Source organism: Marmota marmota, unplaced genomic scaffold (genome assembly GCF_001458135.2).
Source record: "Marmota marmota marmota unplaced genomic scaffold, marMar, whole genome shotgun sequence".
NCBI classification, from domain to species: domain Eukaryota; kingdom Metazoa; phylum Chordata; class Mammalia; order Rodentia; family Sciuridae; genus Marmota; species Marmota marmota.
In genome coordinates, this window is record NW_026000142.1 from 17185083 (window position 1) to 17203422 (window position 18340).

General features: G+C 37.0%; 1 protein-coding gene across 1 annotated transcript in view; it reads right to left on the reverse strand.

Moving 5' to 3' along the window:
- The window catches only part of Cadps2 (calcium dependent secretion activator 2), a 511596-nt gene extending 493264 nt beyond the window's left edge, over window positions 1-18332 (reverse strand). Inside the window, 3 exon segments of the mRNA XM_048786046.1 lie at window positions 17926-18125; window positions 18128-18221; window positions 18223-18332. Coding sequence (XP_048642003.1) covers window positions 17926-18125; window positions 18128-18221; window positions 18223-18261 — 333 coding nt within the window. The 5' untranslated portion in view covers window positions 18262-18332.
- Between the last annotated feature and the right edge of the window lie 8 nt (window positions 18333-18340).

Here is an 18340-nt window from a genome sequence, read left to right on the forward strand (position 1 = left end):
CTTCAAGCTTCAGAGGAGGATAAGTCCAACTCAGAATTCTATGCCTTGCCAATTTCCCTAGCAAGACAAAGAAAAGTTCAGACCTGCATGGAATCAGAAAATTTATCACATACTCTTTCTTACAAAGGTACATGGGAAAAGGTTCAAACAGAATGAGAGAATCAGAAAGCAGTGACTCCAATTCAAAAGAATTGTGGAGAGAGAATGATGACTCTTAGCATCTGTCCAAACACGGGTTCAGATTAGAGCAAGACAAAAGGCAGCCACAGGAAGGTCATATCTGGGGAAAAAAGACAAAAGCAGAGAGATTAATGCTGTCCTCTGGAACAGTGATCCTCAAACCCACTAAAACATGACATCCCATGTCCTGAGGATTCTCTCTGCCCTTCAGATCCCCTCTGCCCTGCTCTGTGGCTTGGGAGACCAGTGAATAACAGTCTTTGCTTGTCAGGTTCTTTTTGACTTTCCCTTTTGGTGAGGTACCAGCACAAAATCAGAGGCAGAGAAAAGAAAGATGGAAGATCTATTCCTTTGGCTCCTTCCCTGACACACAGGGTTTGACAATAACTAGATTCCTCATGTACCAGAGCTCTGTCACTCAGCGGCTTCCACAGTGGAAACTCCCACCCAGTTCTGGCTGCAGGTCCTTCCTTGTTCCCATTTAGGCTGCAGGTAAGGGTTTACCTCCATGTTTAATCTCTGTCTGCTTCCCCATCCTTCACAGGTTCCCCAAGTCCTGTCCAATTCTGTAATGTATTGTCACTTGGAATGGGACAGTTATTTCCTGCTGAATTCTAACAGTTAACTACCCCTTTAAAAATAGATAAATAATAACCCTTTTAGCCAACCAGAAATGAACTGTATAGCAAGGCTTTATTATCTGCACAGATATTCTCAAGAACAAAAGAAATATTCATAACTGGAATAGAAAGCAATAAAATGAAATAATTGAAAAAGCATGTTGCAGTATGTAAATGCTTAGACATAACCAGTCTAGAAGACAAACTAGGTGTGCATACCCACAATATAATGAATACATCTGGGTTTAGGGAAGTCAGGCAATATTTTACTGAATACTGTCAACACCATTCTTTATTTCTGACATTTTGAAACAAGGGCTAAATAGTTTTTGTATATATCCATAAAATCAAGGAGTATGTGACAACTGAAAATGAAGTCTTGACACAGCATCCTGTACTGGGAAAACAAATATCACAAGCATTCTTGCTGTTGGTGACATTATTTTCCAAAATGGTGAGCAATTCAAGAGAGTTCCTAACAAAATAAAGTTGAGTATTCCCTCAATTTGCCCAGTTGTCAAAAAAAAATCTGTTTATTAAACAACACAAAAGATGCTCTGTATTTCAGAAAGCATTATACATTAGGCTCAAATAATCATAAGGTATTTATCTATATAAAAGATTAGCAGGATATTGAGTATCATATAGGATGAAACACCATTCTTCTTTGAGTATCATATAGGATGAAGCACCATTCTTCTAGAAATCTCCTTAGGAGATTTCTAGAATCCTGACTCTACCCACTAAATACCAATAGCAAGCTCCAATCACTGGGAAAGACCAAAAACACCCTCAAAATTTTTTCTTCAATGTCTACAAGGGAGTATTACCATCCCCACTGAGAACTGCTGATTTATAATCTGGCAATGAAGGAACATAGGTAGGTAAGGGAAAAAAAAGAATACATGAAAAGAAACTCAATCAAAGCATGCCATGTGATTGTGCAGAGAAAAGTGGTCAGTCTGGATCATGGAAACTCCATTAAGTAGTTTTCAATTTGTAGAATCAACTGCTTAAAGTGAAGACATCATAATAATGGTTACAGACAATGAATCATCAACCTTGGAAGATTATTTTCCTCCCAGAAAAAATGTCTGCATGCAGGTTCTGTTGGCAATAGTTTGACTCGTGTGTCTGAGCTATTGTCTCAGAAATTCCCTGAGTATTTTCCTCATAGTCACAAGATGGTTGCTACAGCTCCAACAAGACTGTGCTGGCTCTGAACATCAAAGGATGATGGAAAAAGCAAAGCTAACAATGTCTGTCTCCTGTCCGTACACCAAACGTATACCACAAGGTCACCGGCAGCTGCAAGGGAAGCTAGGAACATCAAGTACCTTACCTAGGACTGGAAATGGAGCAAGAAGAAAGGAGGGGAAAAGACAACAGGCAATTAACACTCCGGCAATTATCACTCAGCAGAAAAAGTATGGACCCCATGTCTACAGAGGGAGGAAAACTAACTTAAATAAATTAGCTTAAACATGATATATATGATAGACATGAAAAACATGATAGACATTCACTTTCTCTCACACAGAAGTCTGAAATGGGTGGCAGTACTCCTCTGCAAAGCTGTCAGGATCCCAGGCTCCTTCCAACTTGTTGCTCTGCCATCCTCAACAAATAGCAACCCTTGCCCTATCTAAATGGCTATTCTAACTCCTGCCACACTGATACTCCAGCCAGTGGAAAGAGAAAAAGAGAGCAGGGAGGATATGTTCCCTCACCTCCTTCAGGGATGGCTCGTAGGTTTGCACACATCACTTTCATTCATACCCACTGGGCTGAATTTAGTCTCCTGGATACATCTAGCTGCAAGAAAAGCTGGGACAAATCAGGATCCTTCTGACCTCAAGTCAGCTACTGACGAGTCTTTGGGACAATCATGTAAGCCACATACTTGATTCTATTCTGGAAAGACTCACTTTCACTCTAAGACACATCTCAGCAGTCTCTGGCCCATCTTCTGAATTCTGTAAGAACAAAGACAATGCCTCTACAAATTTCTTAAGACTGATGATCTCAAGGGACCTGGTATGGAGAAATAACAAAGAAATAACAAAGCTGGACTGAACCACATTACTCCATGGACAATTATGTTGGTGAAGAGGAGAGACGGGGAAGGTGAGAAATGTCAATTATCATGTACCAACTGAAAATTCTGCTGCTTGTAAAAAGGGGAAAGCGAAAATAACCATACTCCAAGTAGAAGAAAGGAGATCCAGATACTTGTGGGAGTGAGCCAACCTCCTCCTTCAGACACACCTTGTAGGAATGATGGTTAAAATCTAAAAAATGAAGAAAGGTAGCATAGGCCTCTTATTTCAATTTCTGAATTATTAGCTAGAACAATGAAAAACAATAATATTTAAAATGGAGTGAAACTAACAGTTAAGAGTTTAAATGGGTAGGAATGGGGCTGGGAACTGTTGCTTTTTGATGTAAATTCTATATGGCCCAGACTTTTCACCACACAGATACATTTATTATTTTTTAAAAAAACACTTAAATATATTCAGCTATTCTATCATCTCAAAATAGCACATTTTTTTTGTCCTAAGGTTCACTACAAGGTACTTATGAACTTACTAAATAATACTGAGTGAATACTCTGCCTATATTCTATACCCCCTGCAGCTATCACCCTATTCAAACCTGTACTAGTGAAGCCCAACAGGTCCTCCTGCTTCCACTCTTGTCCACTAGAGGGGGTGACTTAAATTCCAAGTAAACAGCATCCCCCAAAGTAACTCTACGTAGTGGCACTATATACTCTCAGATCAGACTTAAAAGGTCTTTTAAAATCTTAATCAGATCATTTCCCTCACCTGTTCAAAATTTCCAACAGCTTATCACCACACTTAAATTCTGAGCATTTTACTGTACCCTGAAGAACTTCCATAAGCTAGCCATTGTCATCCTGCCAGACATTTTTGTCCACCTCCCCCTGTGCACTCTATTCTAGTCATCCTGGACCTCTTTGCTATTCTTTATAAGAAAACCATATTTATTCCACCTCAAAGCATTTTATACCTTCTGTTAAAGTCAGCTTGAATACTTTCCTCACCCACTCCCATCTCTAAGTAGCTCAACCCTTCTCTTAAGCCCTGCTCAACAGCTATTTGCTCCTCTGTGTACCCAGGCACCCTATCTGAAATAGCTACTGATAGCAGGTCCTCCCTCCATCTTCCTTAATAAGAATGTATACACATGTATCTGTTGATCACTCATCTCCTCTATTGGAGGATCAGCTTCAAAGGGGCTTCCAGTCCACACCTATACTTCAATATATAAAATAATGCTGTTCAAACAGCTGTTCAAATGTTGCTCAGTATTTGTTGACTAAATCAAAAATGCCTTATAGAGTGATTTTTTTTTCCTGTGAATTATTAGAAGATTTAAACAGGAAATTCTGTGAGCTTCTATATCATCCAGGCACTGTACCAGGTGCTTTTCAGGAATTTGTTACATAATAGATTATGTAAAAATGTACAGCATTTGCTAAAGAAAGTACTGCTTTCACAAGTATTGCATTCCATAGATGAGGAGCAGCAATTCAGAAAGGACAAGAAATGGCACAGCCCTACTGTCTAATAGATAGGGTTCCCGCAACAACATACAAGATTGAAAATGGGAAAGTCAGAAAGGAAACGATGCAGGAGGGGAGAGATACATAACTACTGAGCTAAAATATATATTACAACCTGGTTTCATTTCTCTTTTAAGTTATGTATGCCATCATTTGCATAAGTACTTTAAGTTTGCTTTTTTTTCCATTCGCAATTAAAATGAAAATAACCAAACTTAGTAAATACCCCATTGATGTTGAAGACTCACTGTGGGCAGCATACTTCATGGTCTTTGTCTCTACACCACATTTGAAAGGTATGCTTATCATTTTCAATTCACTTTTATAAAAAACAAAAGCATAACAAATACACATGGAGGTTTTATATATACACACACACATACGTGTATATGTGTGTGTGTATGTATGTATATATAACATAGTTATGTGAATACATATAGTCCCCCCCCCCAAAAAAAAAAGTCTATACAAAGAGCAACACTGCTGAAGCTTAATTGCTGGGTGGGAAAGCTATGAAGTAAAAACTCAAGCTGTTCACCAGCTAAACTAAGAAAGGCTGAATTCAGCACACAAAATACATAGTTTAAGAATGTCAATATGTGGAAAAGTGGGTTGTGTGAAATCAAACCTAAAATGGGTTCCTAGCGTCTCTACGTTGGGGTCAACTCCATCCTGTTAAATCCACCTTAGCTAGCCTCTCTGGGGCACCTGGCATCATTTCCTACTCCCTCTGCTAAGAGGCTCTTTCCACAGTTTCTGTGACCCAGACCATCCCAGTTCTCTTATGTCTGTCTAGTTGTTCCTTCTCCATTCCTTTGTCATTTCAACCTTCTTCCCTGTCTTACATCCTGAAGTTCTTCATGGGCAGTTGTTCAAATCTTCTTGGGACATTTCTCTTCTCTTAGGTCACCTCATCCAAGGTCATGGCTGATAATTACTATCCATAACATAAGACAATCCTCAATTTTAATTCTGGTGCCCACTCATCCCCTCAGCACCAAACAATTGGCTTTTTCACCTCTACTTATTTGAAGGATCATAAATTCAACCCACCTATTACCTTTCAGGCTCTTATAGTAAGATCTATGGGGGATTAAACTGTATTTCCCCCAAATCACTTATCTCTTAAATAGTTTTAAGGAGATAAAAATGAAGGGGGAAAAGTCAAGTTCAAAGTATAGGATTCAAGATCTGGTAATAAAACTCCATGGACATTTCTTATGGTATGATATACCTAAGTCACATGACTAATTTTTCAAAATTACTGTGACATTTTAGACTTCTCCTCTGTCACAGGTATATTTTTCTGAAACAATGAACTTCATTATAAATAAATAGGAAGTTTTAGCTCTTTGGAGAGAGCCTTAAATAGAAGTTCATTATATAAAATTCGTAAAAATAGACTGGGCCTAGTTGAAGCATGGATATAAGGATAAGAATGGTCTTCTTCTCAATCTCCTGCTTACTACTGATTAGAAATACAGACAACCCTTCTAATTTAAAAAAAAAAAATGAAAGCTTCATGCTTGGAGGCTTGAGTTGTCTTGTTACATTTCAGAATTCTTTGATGATATTCAGCACTTCTTAAACACTTAGCTAAAACAGTATTTTGAGTTTTAGATATTTTTTTTTTGGTAGAGAACCAAATTAAGACTCATCTCCTTAAATAGAATTTGGAATATATTTCCCTTAATTTGAAGTAGTAAGAATGCAAGTTTCATGGTAGCAGAATTTCTTTTTTCCCACTTTCCAATAAAGAAAATTCATGTAGATCCAGAAATTTATATATTTTTCAAAAGGGCAACAACACTGTAGACTAAAGATAAAACTATAACCCAGTTTCCAAAGTAATGTCTACTAACTTTGTAAACCAGGAATAAAATTGGAAATGTAGCCTCTTAAAACACATGTGCTTTGCCCTTTAAGTCATAACAGTAAGCATACCCCAGAGTCCAGCAGGCGAAGGCTAGTACAGTGTCATTCCTCAGGTCCCTAGGTCCAGGAAGAGACAGCCAAGTGCCCTGAAACACAGGCAGCCAGAGCCCCTGAGAGTGATCTTAGGAGAAGGTAATACACACACACACACACACACACACACACACACACACACTGTTCCTGGCACACCCTATATATTAAAAAGGTAACAAAGAGTGTCCATGTGGCAAATGAAAGAAAACAAAATCCAAAAGAAACAGAAAATAGTAAACAAAAGGGAAAGCAATAAAATTAGACATTAGTGATGACTAAGAAAATGTTTCAAATCCCTTTACTACGCAAAGATCAGGCAAAAAATGTATAAAATAATCTTATGCAACATAGAATATCCAAAAATGCATCTATATATACACACATGTAGATGCATATGTAGATACGTATATATACATGCTTAAATGTGCATATGTAGGTGAATATGGGTGTGTATGTAATATGGATATTTATGTCTCTGATAAACATGCCCAAACAAAAGAAGTTTCAGTCTTAAATCTCAACCAAATAGAGTCCTTGTCTAATATAGACATAAAATGAATCAAAGGGAGTTACTTTTTAGTAAGTTTGTACTTATGAATCTAGGCACTGCTCAGGCTGGCATCAAAATTCATGAGTTAGATATGACCAGAAATGCAAAATAAATTAATACACTATATAGAACAGTTTGTGACAGAAAAAGACAAAAATATAGGAATGATTACTGTTAATAATGCTATTTATTGAACATATGGCAAACTTTAATCCCTATGACAGAATACACACCGAATGTGCTAGAAAACTTAAAACTAATTATATACTACAACACTAAGAATAGTCAGTAAACCACATTCTCTGCCAACACAAAATTTAAAATCTATTAATAAAAAAGAAAACAAAAATCCTCAAATACTTGAAATTTTTAAAGTACTCTTTTGATTAACTATCTTGTTCAAGGAAAAAGAAAAAAAAACTGAAAGAGGATTGAATATTTCATTAAAAATAAGTTTCATAATAAAACATATGAGCTGATGCCAAACTGTATTGAGATAAATTTATAGCTTTGTCTATTTTCATTATCTTACAACAAAGCAGAATATAATAATCCTAACCAAGAAGTCAGATGAAAGAAATATACTCTTATGATTTCCCTTCCCTAAGCCTCCTTAAAAAGGAAAAAGAATTCAGTCCGAGACTACTGATTATTGAAACAACAGATTTCATAAACAGGTATATTTCTACAGACAAGATGATCTGACAAATCTAATGAAGATTTTCAAAAGGGAAAATATACTCTAAAGACTTTTAATCAATGTAAAAGATAGAGAAAATAAATTCAATTCTTTGTTAATAAACTTGAAAATATGACTGATCTTCTGAAAGCATTCAATTATCACTTTTTTTTACCTGAAATAAGAAGGAATTCTAATAGACAAAGAAAAAATAAAAGAAAAAAATCTAAACTAAGTTCTAGATGTAGATAATTTAATAAATAAATTCTTCCCAAAATACAAGTAGTTATACACTCTTCAAGAGCAAAGATAAAAGTAAACTGTTTCTCACTTCACACCATTGTTCCATAAAACCAAACCTGTGATTTATTACTTTCAAAACAGAAAATAATAAATCTTTCTCTTAGGACTATCAGTGTAAAAAAGAAGAAATAAAACCATGGGGAACTAAAATATCAAAGGTGTGTTAAAAAACTCATAATCAGAAATTATCTTGAAAATGCAAATATGGCTTAATAACAGGAAACCCAATAATCCAATATGGAAACACTAACAAACTAAGCAATCAATCACCTCAATTGATGAAGAAAGGAAATTTGATAATATTCAACATCAACTCCTGATTTTTATCCTATTAATGCAATAAAAATAAAAATATAACTATTTAATAATGAAAATACCCATCCTAAATCCTAACCAACAATATGTAATCTGGAAATGTACCAAATGTACCAAAATACATACATAATATGGTAAAGTACCAAAAAAATTCCCCAATAAAGATTAGACAAGGGTGTTGGTAACAAGTACAAATATTGTTCTGGACATTCTAACAAGTAGTGACATAAAACACAAGGAAGGTAAGGATACTGGAGAGTGCCGCAGTCCACAGGAGAGGACCAGATAAAGTCACCCCTATCAGCACATGATTCAACTCCCTATCAGAAAACTTGGAAGGATCAATGCTAAACAAAACAGTTAACTGTGTACAATCAAAATGAACAGTTATAACAACAACAACAAAAAAAAAAAAAACAACAGAATTTTAACATCATGCTAAGTGAAATAAGTCAGATTCAGAAAATCAAGGACCAAATGTTTTCTCTCATATGTGGAAGTTGGGAGTGGGGGAGACAAGAAAGAAAAAAAACACCCATAAAAAAGAGGGGGGAGGAGGACCTCATGAAAATAAAAGACCAATAAAGAATAAAGGGATGTAGGTAAGGAAGGGAGGGCATAGGGAAGTACTAGGGAATGAAATCTACAAAATTCTGCTACATATAGTATGAATATACACAATGAATCCTGCAAATTACATAAAATATATAATGTACCAATTAAAATAACCAATATGTATATTTTTATACATAATGAGCCAATTAAAATAATAATAATAGGAAAGAGATCACTAGAGTAGAACAAGTAGATTGAGGCGGAATGGAAGGTAAAGGAATGTACTAGGGAATGGGACTGATCAAATTATGTCCATGTACAAAAATGGCATAATAAAACCCACTATGATGTATAATTATAATGCAACAAAAAAGTTTCCCACTTATCCAAAATTGAATAAACAAAACAGGAAATCATAGGTCACAATAGGAACAAAATATACTTTTAAATAACCTACATTATAAATGCAAGGGGTCAACATAATGAAAACTACAAAACATTACCCAAAAATAAGAGGCTTGACTAAATAAAGAGATATGCTATGCTACTAGCTAGAAGATTGGCTATAGTAAAAATGCCATTGTTTTCCAAACAGGCATTTAAATTGGCAACTAAAAGTGAGAGCATTTAAAGTGAAGTATATGCATGCAGTGGGCACAACACCAAGAAAATTATACACATCATCTCCTGCAATCATAATAGGAATTCTGTGGTGTGACTATCCCCACTTAACAAATGAAGTACCAGGGCCCAGAGAGATGAAATGTGTTCATACAATGAAAGAGTGCAAGAGAAGAAAGAGGCTGAGCAAATATTTTGTCCTGGTGTGCTATTTTTTAAAGAGGGATAAGAAAGAGAATCATAATGAAAGGAAGGGATTTTTTTATAAAGAAGAGTAAATTAATCCCATCAGAAAATAGTATAATATAGTTGTCATAAGTCAAAATTATAGAGCAAAATACATGATATGGTCCAAAGGAAAAAAAAATAAATTAATGTATTCAATTAGGTAACTCAGAAAGGCATGTAAGGAAAAACATTCACATACAAACTACATATAAATTACTGAACGTGAGCCCATGAAAGAATTTGTTTTTACTCCCTATGCTATATCCTCAGATATGTGGTTAGTGTAAAACTCACATATTATTGGCTCAATAAATAGTTGACAAGGGAATTTATGAAGGAAACAACATAATTAATTTGGTCTTAAAGCTTAATAAAAATTAGACTGCAACAACTGCATAGCTATTTGTGAGAAAAAGTAAATTCAACACCTCACCTCAAACTTTCATTCCAGATGGGTAACTGATTATTGTCTAAGAGCATAAATGAGAAATAAGAAGTTATTAAGGAAAGACCAATTAAAGTGTATCTAAAAACCAAATGAAAGGCAGATTACCGAAATAACCTCCACAAAGGAACACGATCCTTTCTATATTAGTGATTAATAAGCAAAACCAAAATGTCAATAGAAATATGAGAAAAGGACATTTGAACACACACAGACACACACATTCATCCTCACAAGCAATCACAAAGGATCAAATTACATATCATCTCAGCTATTAGACAGTTTAAATCACCCAGACCCTTTGCCCAGTAACATTTCTATTGTAAAAATCATCACCAACTTCAAGGTTATAAAAATGAAGATATTCAAGCCATAACACTTACAAACTGAAGTCATAAAGTTTCTAGGAGAAAAGCAGAGAACAATGATGCTTTCCAAAGTAGAAAGCTCCCAATCGTAAATCAGTGATTAATCCAATAACACAATTTGAGGAAATCAAAGACTGTCCTGTACTTCTCCTGTACTGTCCACTTGATGAGTGCTAGGATTTTGAAGATGGCAGAAAAATGTAAAAATGTTCATAAATAAATCTTTCTTTAAATAATTCTAAGAACTTTACTGAATAAGACAATTACTTGGGAATGCCTTCCAATGTTCATTTTTTGTTTTCAGGCACTGGGGATTGAATCTAGGGGTGCTTTATCACCAAGCTACAAAAGAGCCCTTGTTTATTTTTATGTTTATCGTGAGACAGATTCTTGCTATGATGTTCCTGAGGCTGCCTCAAACTTGCGATCCTCCTGACATTAGCCTCCCAAGCCATGTGCACCATCGTGTCCAGTTTAAAGTTTACTTTTTGAAAAACCTGTATGCATTACTAATGCATACACAGAGGAAACACTCTGCCCACTAAAGCTCTTGTAAGACCTCTGTGAAAGTGACTCTTCAGTTGGGTATTAGTGTCATTGCCAACTTTAAGATTTCACTGGGTCCTCCCTCCCAGTTCAGTTTGGAATGGAAAGCACCATTCATGCTCAGCATCTAATATTTACTTTCTGTCGTTGCTAATGTAGTAATCTATCCATGGTCTTATAATGAATAAATTACAAGTGCTAATGTAATTTAACAGCCTCCAGCTTATCACCTAATTAAGGGACCTTTTAAAAGTCCAAACACATATGCACGGGCTTCCCTCTGTCCTAACTCAAGGAACTCTAGATTATTACTTAGATGTCCTTTTTTGTTCCTTGCTTAGAATATCACTATTGCCTTTTCCTTAGTATGGAACAACCATTTAATTGCTCAGTAGCCACACTCATTATTGCAAACACTTTCCCCTTTCCTAGATGAAAATAAGCCATTTTTCCTGTAGCTTCTCTTTAAGACAGTGGTTTTCAACCTTAGCTGTACATTGAAATCACCTGGGAAACTAAGATTATACCCCCAGAGGCTGATTTAATTAGTTGGTGGTATAACCTGGATAATGGGATTTTTAAAAGCTCTCCAGGTGGTTCTAACATGCAGCCAAAGATAAGAATCATAATTTTTCTTAAGAAAGGAAATCATATAAAAACCTTTAGGCAGTCTGAATACAGTGATCATAAAATGTTAGAGATTTGGGACAATAATTCCACAATGTAATGCTTACCTACTCTTCAAATTCTAGGGAATATGTCCTTTGTCCCAAGGATATGTCTACTTTTTACCATCATTAGTTCTTTTCCTGCCTAAAAACTGAAATAGCATCATGAGTATGCAATCCACCTCTTACTTCCTAATCAAATAAGGTCTAATTAATTTGAAATGCATTTAAGTAGCACCACAATTCAAAAGTAGCCTGCTTCATAGGTTACAATATCTGGTAGGATTTTTCCACTCCAAATTCCCATACTTTATCACCTGGCCATCAGTTTAATCACTTTTGTTTTGAATGTCTTTAATGACCTACAAACTATGTTGTTTATCTCAGGAGACTACAAATGAAGCTGTTTCCATTTGAAACAAAACAAAAAGAAAGAGAACATACAATTTTAATATTTTATTTCACTTTAAAAGTAGTCATCATATATCAAAACAACAGCTAACTTCATTTTTGAACTAAAGAAGCAGACAGCAATATCAATTAATCCATTTGAGTTCTCATTAGCACAACTCATTTCACCAAACTAGGTGCTGTGGTCTTAGTTGCTTGTTGCTTCACCTGATTCGTCTAACCCTCCACAAGTGTCCTCTCTCTGAGATATTATTTATTTATTTTGCATTACAATTCTGAAAACACCATTATACAATAATTCATCATATCTCTGATTATATATAAGGTATGTTGACACCAAATTCACATCTTCATACATGAATTTAAGTCCTGCCTGAGGACTTTCTTTAATGCCTCGATTCAGACTCATTCCCCAAAGGACAAGGTATTCCCTTATCAGAGAATAAATGATCCTATCTCCCTCAGAGTGTGGCTTTTTAGACTACTACCAAGTTGGTTGGAAACCTGCAGGCAAAAAAGGCATACTGTGGGGTTTCAATGCTATTTTCTTGCCTCTGAGGTCTGGTACTGACAGTAGGAAGATGTATTTGAAGTCATCAGTTCCATACCAATAGGTATGTCCTTTTTTATGGTTTTCTTTAGAAGGATAGTGTGAGCCCTGGAGTTCTCAGAATATGTTTTAGGAACACTGGTTTCCAAAGAGTGAGAGACATTTTTATTTTGCCTTTATATTATCTTTCCTCTACACTAATTCTTTGAGACATTAACTAAATCTAGGCTTGTGTGTATCCTAACATGTAGTAAGTTCTTATATGACATGCACTATGCTAAGAACATTCAGCACCAGGCCACAGATGTGTTTTAAGCTTCAAAGGTAAGGCAACATACCACCCAGTACAATGGCTGTAAGAAAAGTGATCCCAGCCTTTGCAAATCTATAGTTCATTTATTATAAATTGGCTCTTTCCCTGAGCTCCTGAGTGTGGGAATAACCTAAGCAGTCAGAAGACTTGGGAGTGGGGGGAGGGGGGACTACTATTTCCAAAGTGAGAGAAAGGGGTGACTTTACTGAACAGGTTGAATAACTCTTATCTGAAATGCTTGATGGGACCAGACATGTTTCAAGGTTTTTTTGTTTTGTTTTGTTTTGGTAGTGTGTGTGTGTGTGTGTGTGTGTGTGTGTGTGTGTGTGTGTGTGTATCAAGATATACTCAAGAGTCAGGTATAGTGGCATATGCCAATAATCCCAGCAGTTCGGGCAGCTGATACAGGAGGATCGCAACAAAGCCAACCTCAGCAACTTAGCCAGGCCCTAAGAAAGTTGGCAAAACACTGTCTCAAACTAAAAATAAGATAAAAATGGCTGGGGAATATGGCTTAGGGTTTAAGGGCCCCTGGGTTCAACTCTGGTACCAAAAGAAAAGTATCTTGGAGATGGGACCCAAGTCTAGATATAAAATTCATTTGTTTTTTATATACTTTATACACGTAGACAAAAGGTAATTTTATACAATATTTTTAGTGTGCCTGTGTTTTGACTGTGACTGGTCAGATGACATCAGGCCTGAAATTTTCCATTTGTCAACATTCAGATAGTTTCAGACTTTGAAAGATTTTGGATTTTCAGATTATTGATGCTCAACCTTTATAATATTCGGATGAGAGAATTGGAGGCAAAAAGAAAATCACTGCATATTATTTTACTCAATACTATTTTTCCTAATGCTCTCCTGCAGATCAATTTTACCTAGGAAAATTTTCTGCAGCTTCACAGTATTATTTGTATATACTTCTCAAACTCAAAATTATCAAGGAAAATTATGCAAAGCGGTAGGAGTCATTATATAAAATGGTTTACTTAATAAGGCACATTTCCTGTGCCTTAATAAGGCGGCGCAGGAAATAATAATAAGACACAATTGCAATACACATAGAAATGTAAAGAACATGAGCATGTGGACCATATGGAAAGTTATTAGGAGACATGTTAATCTTTTTAATGCCCTCTTCATTTTTTTCTAGTTAAAAAATTAATAGTTGGCTCTTTTCCAACTTTACTTATACTAATATAAACAAAAATAATGAAAAGAGAAATCATTGACTACAAACTTATAGACCTGGTTAACCCAAATTATGATCACTTTAAGTAACATGCACCATAAATGTGGTTTTGAATTCAGACTGGCAACTGGCAAATATACCTCCGTAAGAGAATATTCTTAACCCCTTCTGTGTTGACCATTTTGCTTATCATAGTGTCCCTACCTTTTAACCTCCAAGGACCCTTTTATAATTTTTCCCCAGGTTCTTAATGATTTCAATAACTGCCTTTATTAAGTATACATGGTACGCTTCACTATGATATTGTTGTTCTTGATTCAACACTAATCCCACCTTTTCCAATGATCTAAAGTCTTGCAAACTTCATAACTGTTAGCACTCTGATGGCATAAAGTTAATCAAGGAAAATAAGTAAGCATTGGGGCTTATAAGCACTATTCACCATTGAAAACAGTTTGTGATGGCTGTGACTTCATACTCCTATCATGCATGCAGCCCTGGATATGTTCACTTGGACAGTGTCACCACAGTATGGTGCTCTCACATTATCTAGCCCATATTCACCCCGGGATGGAGAGAATCAGAGGGCATGACCAGCATAAGCTGACATTTCTTACTCTTCCAAGTTGAAATAGCCTGGCCAAAAGCAAAGAAATACATATTTTTAGTTAATTTTGTGTTTAATGATATTAATCTCTCAAACAGTTTCTGGACACAATTCTTATTAGTTTTGTGGGCCATTTTAGACAAGCGAAAAAATAAAATAAAACTGTGGCTCAGCTCTTGTTCATAAAGCCATCCAGCCCTACAATAAAAGGGCTTTGATGAGAATCCTGAGTCCTGGTCTCCAGGGTAAAACTCTTCTTCTCTGTGATTAATTTCCTTCACTTACAAAATGAGGACCCTTTCAGATCTCAGTTTCTGAGTCTCCAAATTCTCAAAGTTGGGAGAAGTGAGTAAGCAGCAATACACATTTCAATGACAACAATATAAGCTATTAAATCTTTTTACTGGATGTCTGATGACTTCTAGATACAGAATAAAAATATACAATGGATTAGTGATTTTGCAATTATCCTGTTATGTCTTTTATGTAACCCAACTGTATAATTCAAGATTTAAAGTAAGTTTTGGGCATTAATTATTGGCTTGTGCGTCAAATTCACATGAACATAGTTAAATTCCCATTTCATTTTGTCCTAGGAGGAAACTTGACTGCCAAGAATTGCTACAGCTCCCTTTAGCAAGCAGCATGCTTTGTAAAAAGAAAAAAGAAAGTGGAGGGGCCTTTTGAATAAGTCTTGAATACAATCCTTGCATTGCTATATGGCCTTCCCCTTAATAAAAATTTAAAAATTCATTAAAATTCATCTGATTATGCTTGATAGTCTCAACATTTAGAAAACAAACATTTTTAAGCATTAAAATATTTTTGCACAGAATATATGTGGAGCCTTGTTTCTTTTTTGAAGTTTGGAGTTATTTTTGGTAATCTCTAGATAAGGTTATATCAATAGTCTCCTCAGTAGTACTGTGAATGCACCTGGTTACCAATTCAAATAATTTCTGGAGAAACAAACATTCTATTTGAACAGAAGTCAGAGAGATCTATACTATTTGAACAACTAAGGGAGACTCTCCAATAACAAAAAAGCAACAAGTACTCACAGTACAAGTCAACTACTAGTAAGCAACTTTTTGCAAAAGCATATTCAAGCATAATGTTCCAAATAGAAACAGATTCGATTCTACTGAACATTGGTTTTGGACTTAAACACACTAAAAACAATCTTAAGTATAATACAAAGGGTAAAAGTGAAGACTGGTTGACTCTCCAATACTATGCATGGGCTGATACTACAACATAAATGTGAAAACTATACTTAAGAATAACTACTAAAGTAGGTAGCTGTTTGACCTAGAGTTGAGAAGATGCAATGGGTGAGTACCTGGGAACAGACTAAGCTCAAGCAACAAATAAGGACATACGGTCTCATCTAGGAGTGGAGTAGCAGGCTTACAAAAAAAAAAGAAAAAGAAAAAGAAAAAAAAAAATAGGCATTCAACACTGACCTGAGGAATGGTGGCTCCTGTTGTGCCAAATGGTTTGGTCTGGGAAATGCTACTCTGAATTATTTCTCTGCTCCAACATGAGATGTAGGCCTAGAGGATTTCAAGATCTCTAAAGCTCTGTCTGTGAACTCCCTAAAGGGTTGGGTTACCTGAAGGATCTATGTGATTAGCCTTCTTCTGTTGAGAAGCACCCATAAAACACTTCAAGAGAATAAAGAAATCCAAAAGAGCTGTTCACTTTGTGCCTTCCCCACTTGGTACTGGGGAATGAACCCAGGGTACTTGACCACTATACTATGTCCCCAGGCCTTTTTTATATTTCTTTATTTTGACATAGTCTCACTAAATTTCTCAGGTTGGCCTTGAACTTGCAATCTTCCTGCCTTAGACTCCTGAGTTGCTGAGATTGCAGGTGTGTACCCCGCAGTCTGTGCCTGTTTGTAAAAGTTTCAAAGAACAGTTAATATAAAATCTATCATCTTAGAAAATTCTATGTAGTACAGTGTTGTTAATTACACCAAACTCAATGAGTTGTATTCACTAAACATATACAGCATTTTCCATTTATCATACCTCAATAAAAAACATGCTGGGTAAATGGAGTTCAGAAGGTTTTGGGAGGAGGTGGGGGACTGTTAGAAAGGGGTGGGGAGACTACATTTACTCCCACCTACAGTTATATTTCCAAAGTCAATTCAAAGGATATCCAAAACCTCAGAGAAATGCTTCACATTCTGAATTTACTACTACAGAAAATTTTTAATAAAGGACTGTGCATCTAGGTATGCCTTGAGCAAACTACAATCTCTCTGGTTCTCCTGCTCTTGCCACAAACTAAAGGGACTGTTACCGAATTTTACAAAACCTTCCAGGTTCAGCATTCTATTAAAAAGATTTCCTAGACAGTTTCTATTGTAAACATTTATCCAATTATGGCAATTGGAGTCATTACCTTTGTCTACATAGAGCATCAGACCCCTGGGGTCTTGTTTCAAAACTCAAGTTGGCAAACATTTCTCCTGATACAAACTCCTTCTCTTTGTGTGGAAAGAGCCCAAAACAAAGCAATTGCACCAATCCATTATTTTTCATCAATAGTGGGTTTCAGCAGGCCTGTCCAGGCCAGGAATTACTTACCTACAGCCACTCTACAAAGCTGTACCTTCTACAGTGTTTGCATTTGATGTCCTGGCTATATGACAACACAGATAACTTATAAATTTAACTTTTTTTTTTTTTATTTACCAAGGAAAATTCTACCCTTTCCTAGTGAAGATCTCTCTACCTAACAGAAGAGTGCTCAGACTCCACCTGTTTCACTTAGCTAAGCACTCATTCTGACCCACAGCAAAGCCCAGTTCCAGCAACACCACACCAGGCTAGGTGAACAGGATGCACCACTGCAGGTAGAAATTGAAGTTGATGGGAGTTGCATTCTAATCCGACCATAGCCCAGCCAGCTCAGATGCAACTACTGCAGGGTGGCCACTGTAGGTCCGTCTGTCTGGGTTACAAGGGTGGTGAAGCTGTCAGCGCGGGTCACAGGGATATGTATCCGTTGCAGCCTCATACCCGGCAGACGAAAGCACTGTCTTGCCCCAAAGATTCCCTTGTCCCCAAAGACTAACAAAAATATAGTATATCCTGCCGTTTGCAGAGGACGGAGGCAGGTGCCCTGGAGCTCTCCCAAGAGAAACCCCGGGAAGAAGTGGCAGTAGGAGGCACCCGGTCCCGCAACTCACCTTCTGCTGCCTCCGGGCCATGTCAGTGGGCTGCTTGGCGTTGAAGGGGTAAGCGATGCACCTCACCACGAAGACATAGAGCTGCAGGCGGATCCTGCGCTCCTGCTCTTCGTCCAACTGTCTTTCGGGCTCGTCTCGCCCCTCGCTGAGCACAGAGGGGCTCGGGCTTACGGGTCTGGCTGCGCCGCCGCTGCCCGAGCGCCCGGCGCGTCCCGCCGCCTTCCCGAGCCGGGCGGGTGGCGCTCGCGGGAGCCGCCGGCCGCCACCAGCACATCGCGGCTCTCCTCTTCCAGCCCCCTCGTCCGACTCCTCTTCGCTGGAAGACGGGTCCAGCATGGTTCTAGGGGAGCCCCGCCGCTTGGATCGTCTCCCCCAGGCGTCTCACCCGCGGCAGCTGCACCCGCGGTTCGAGGGA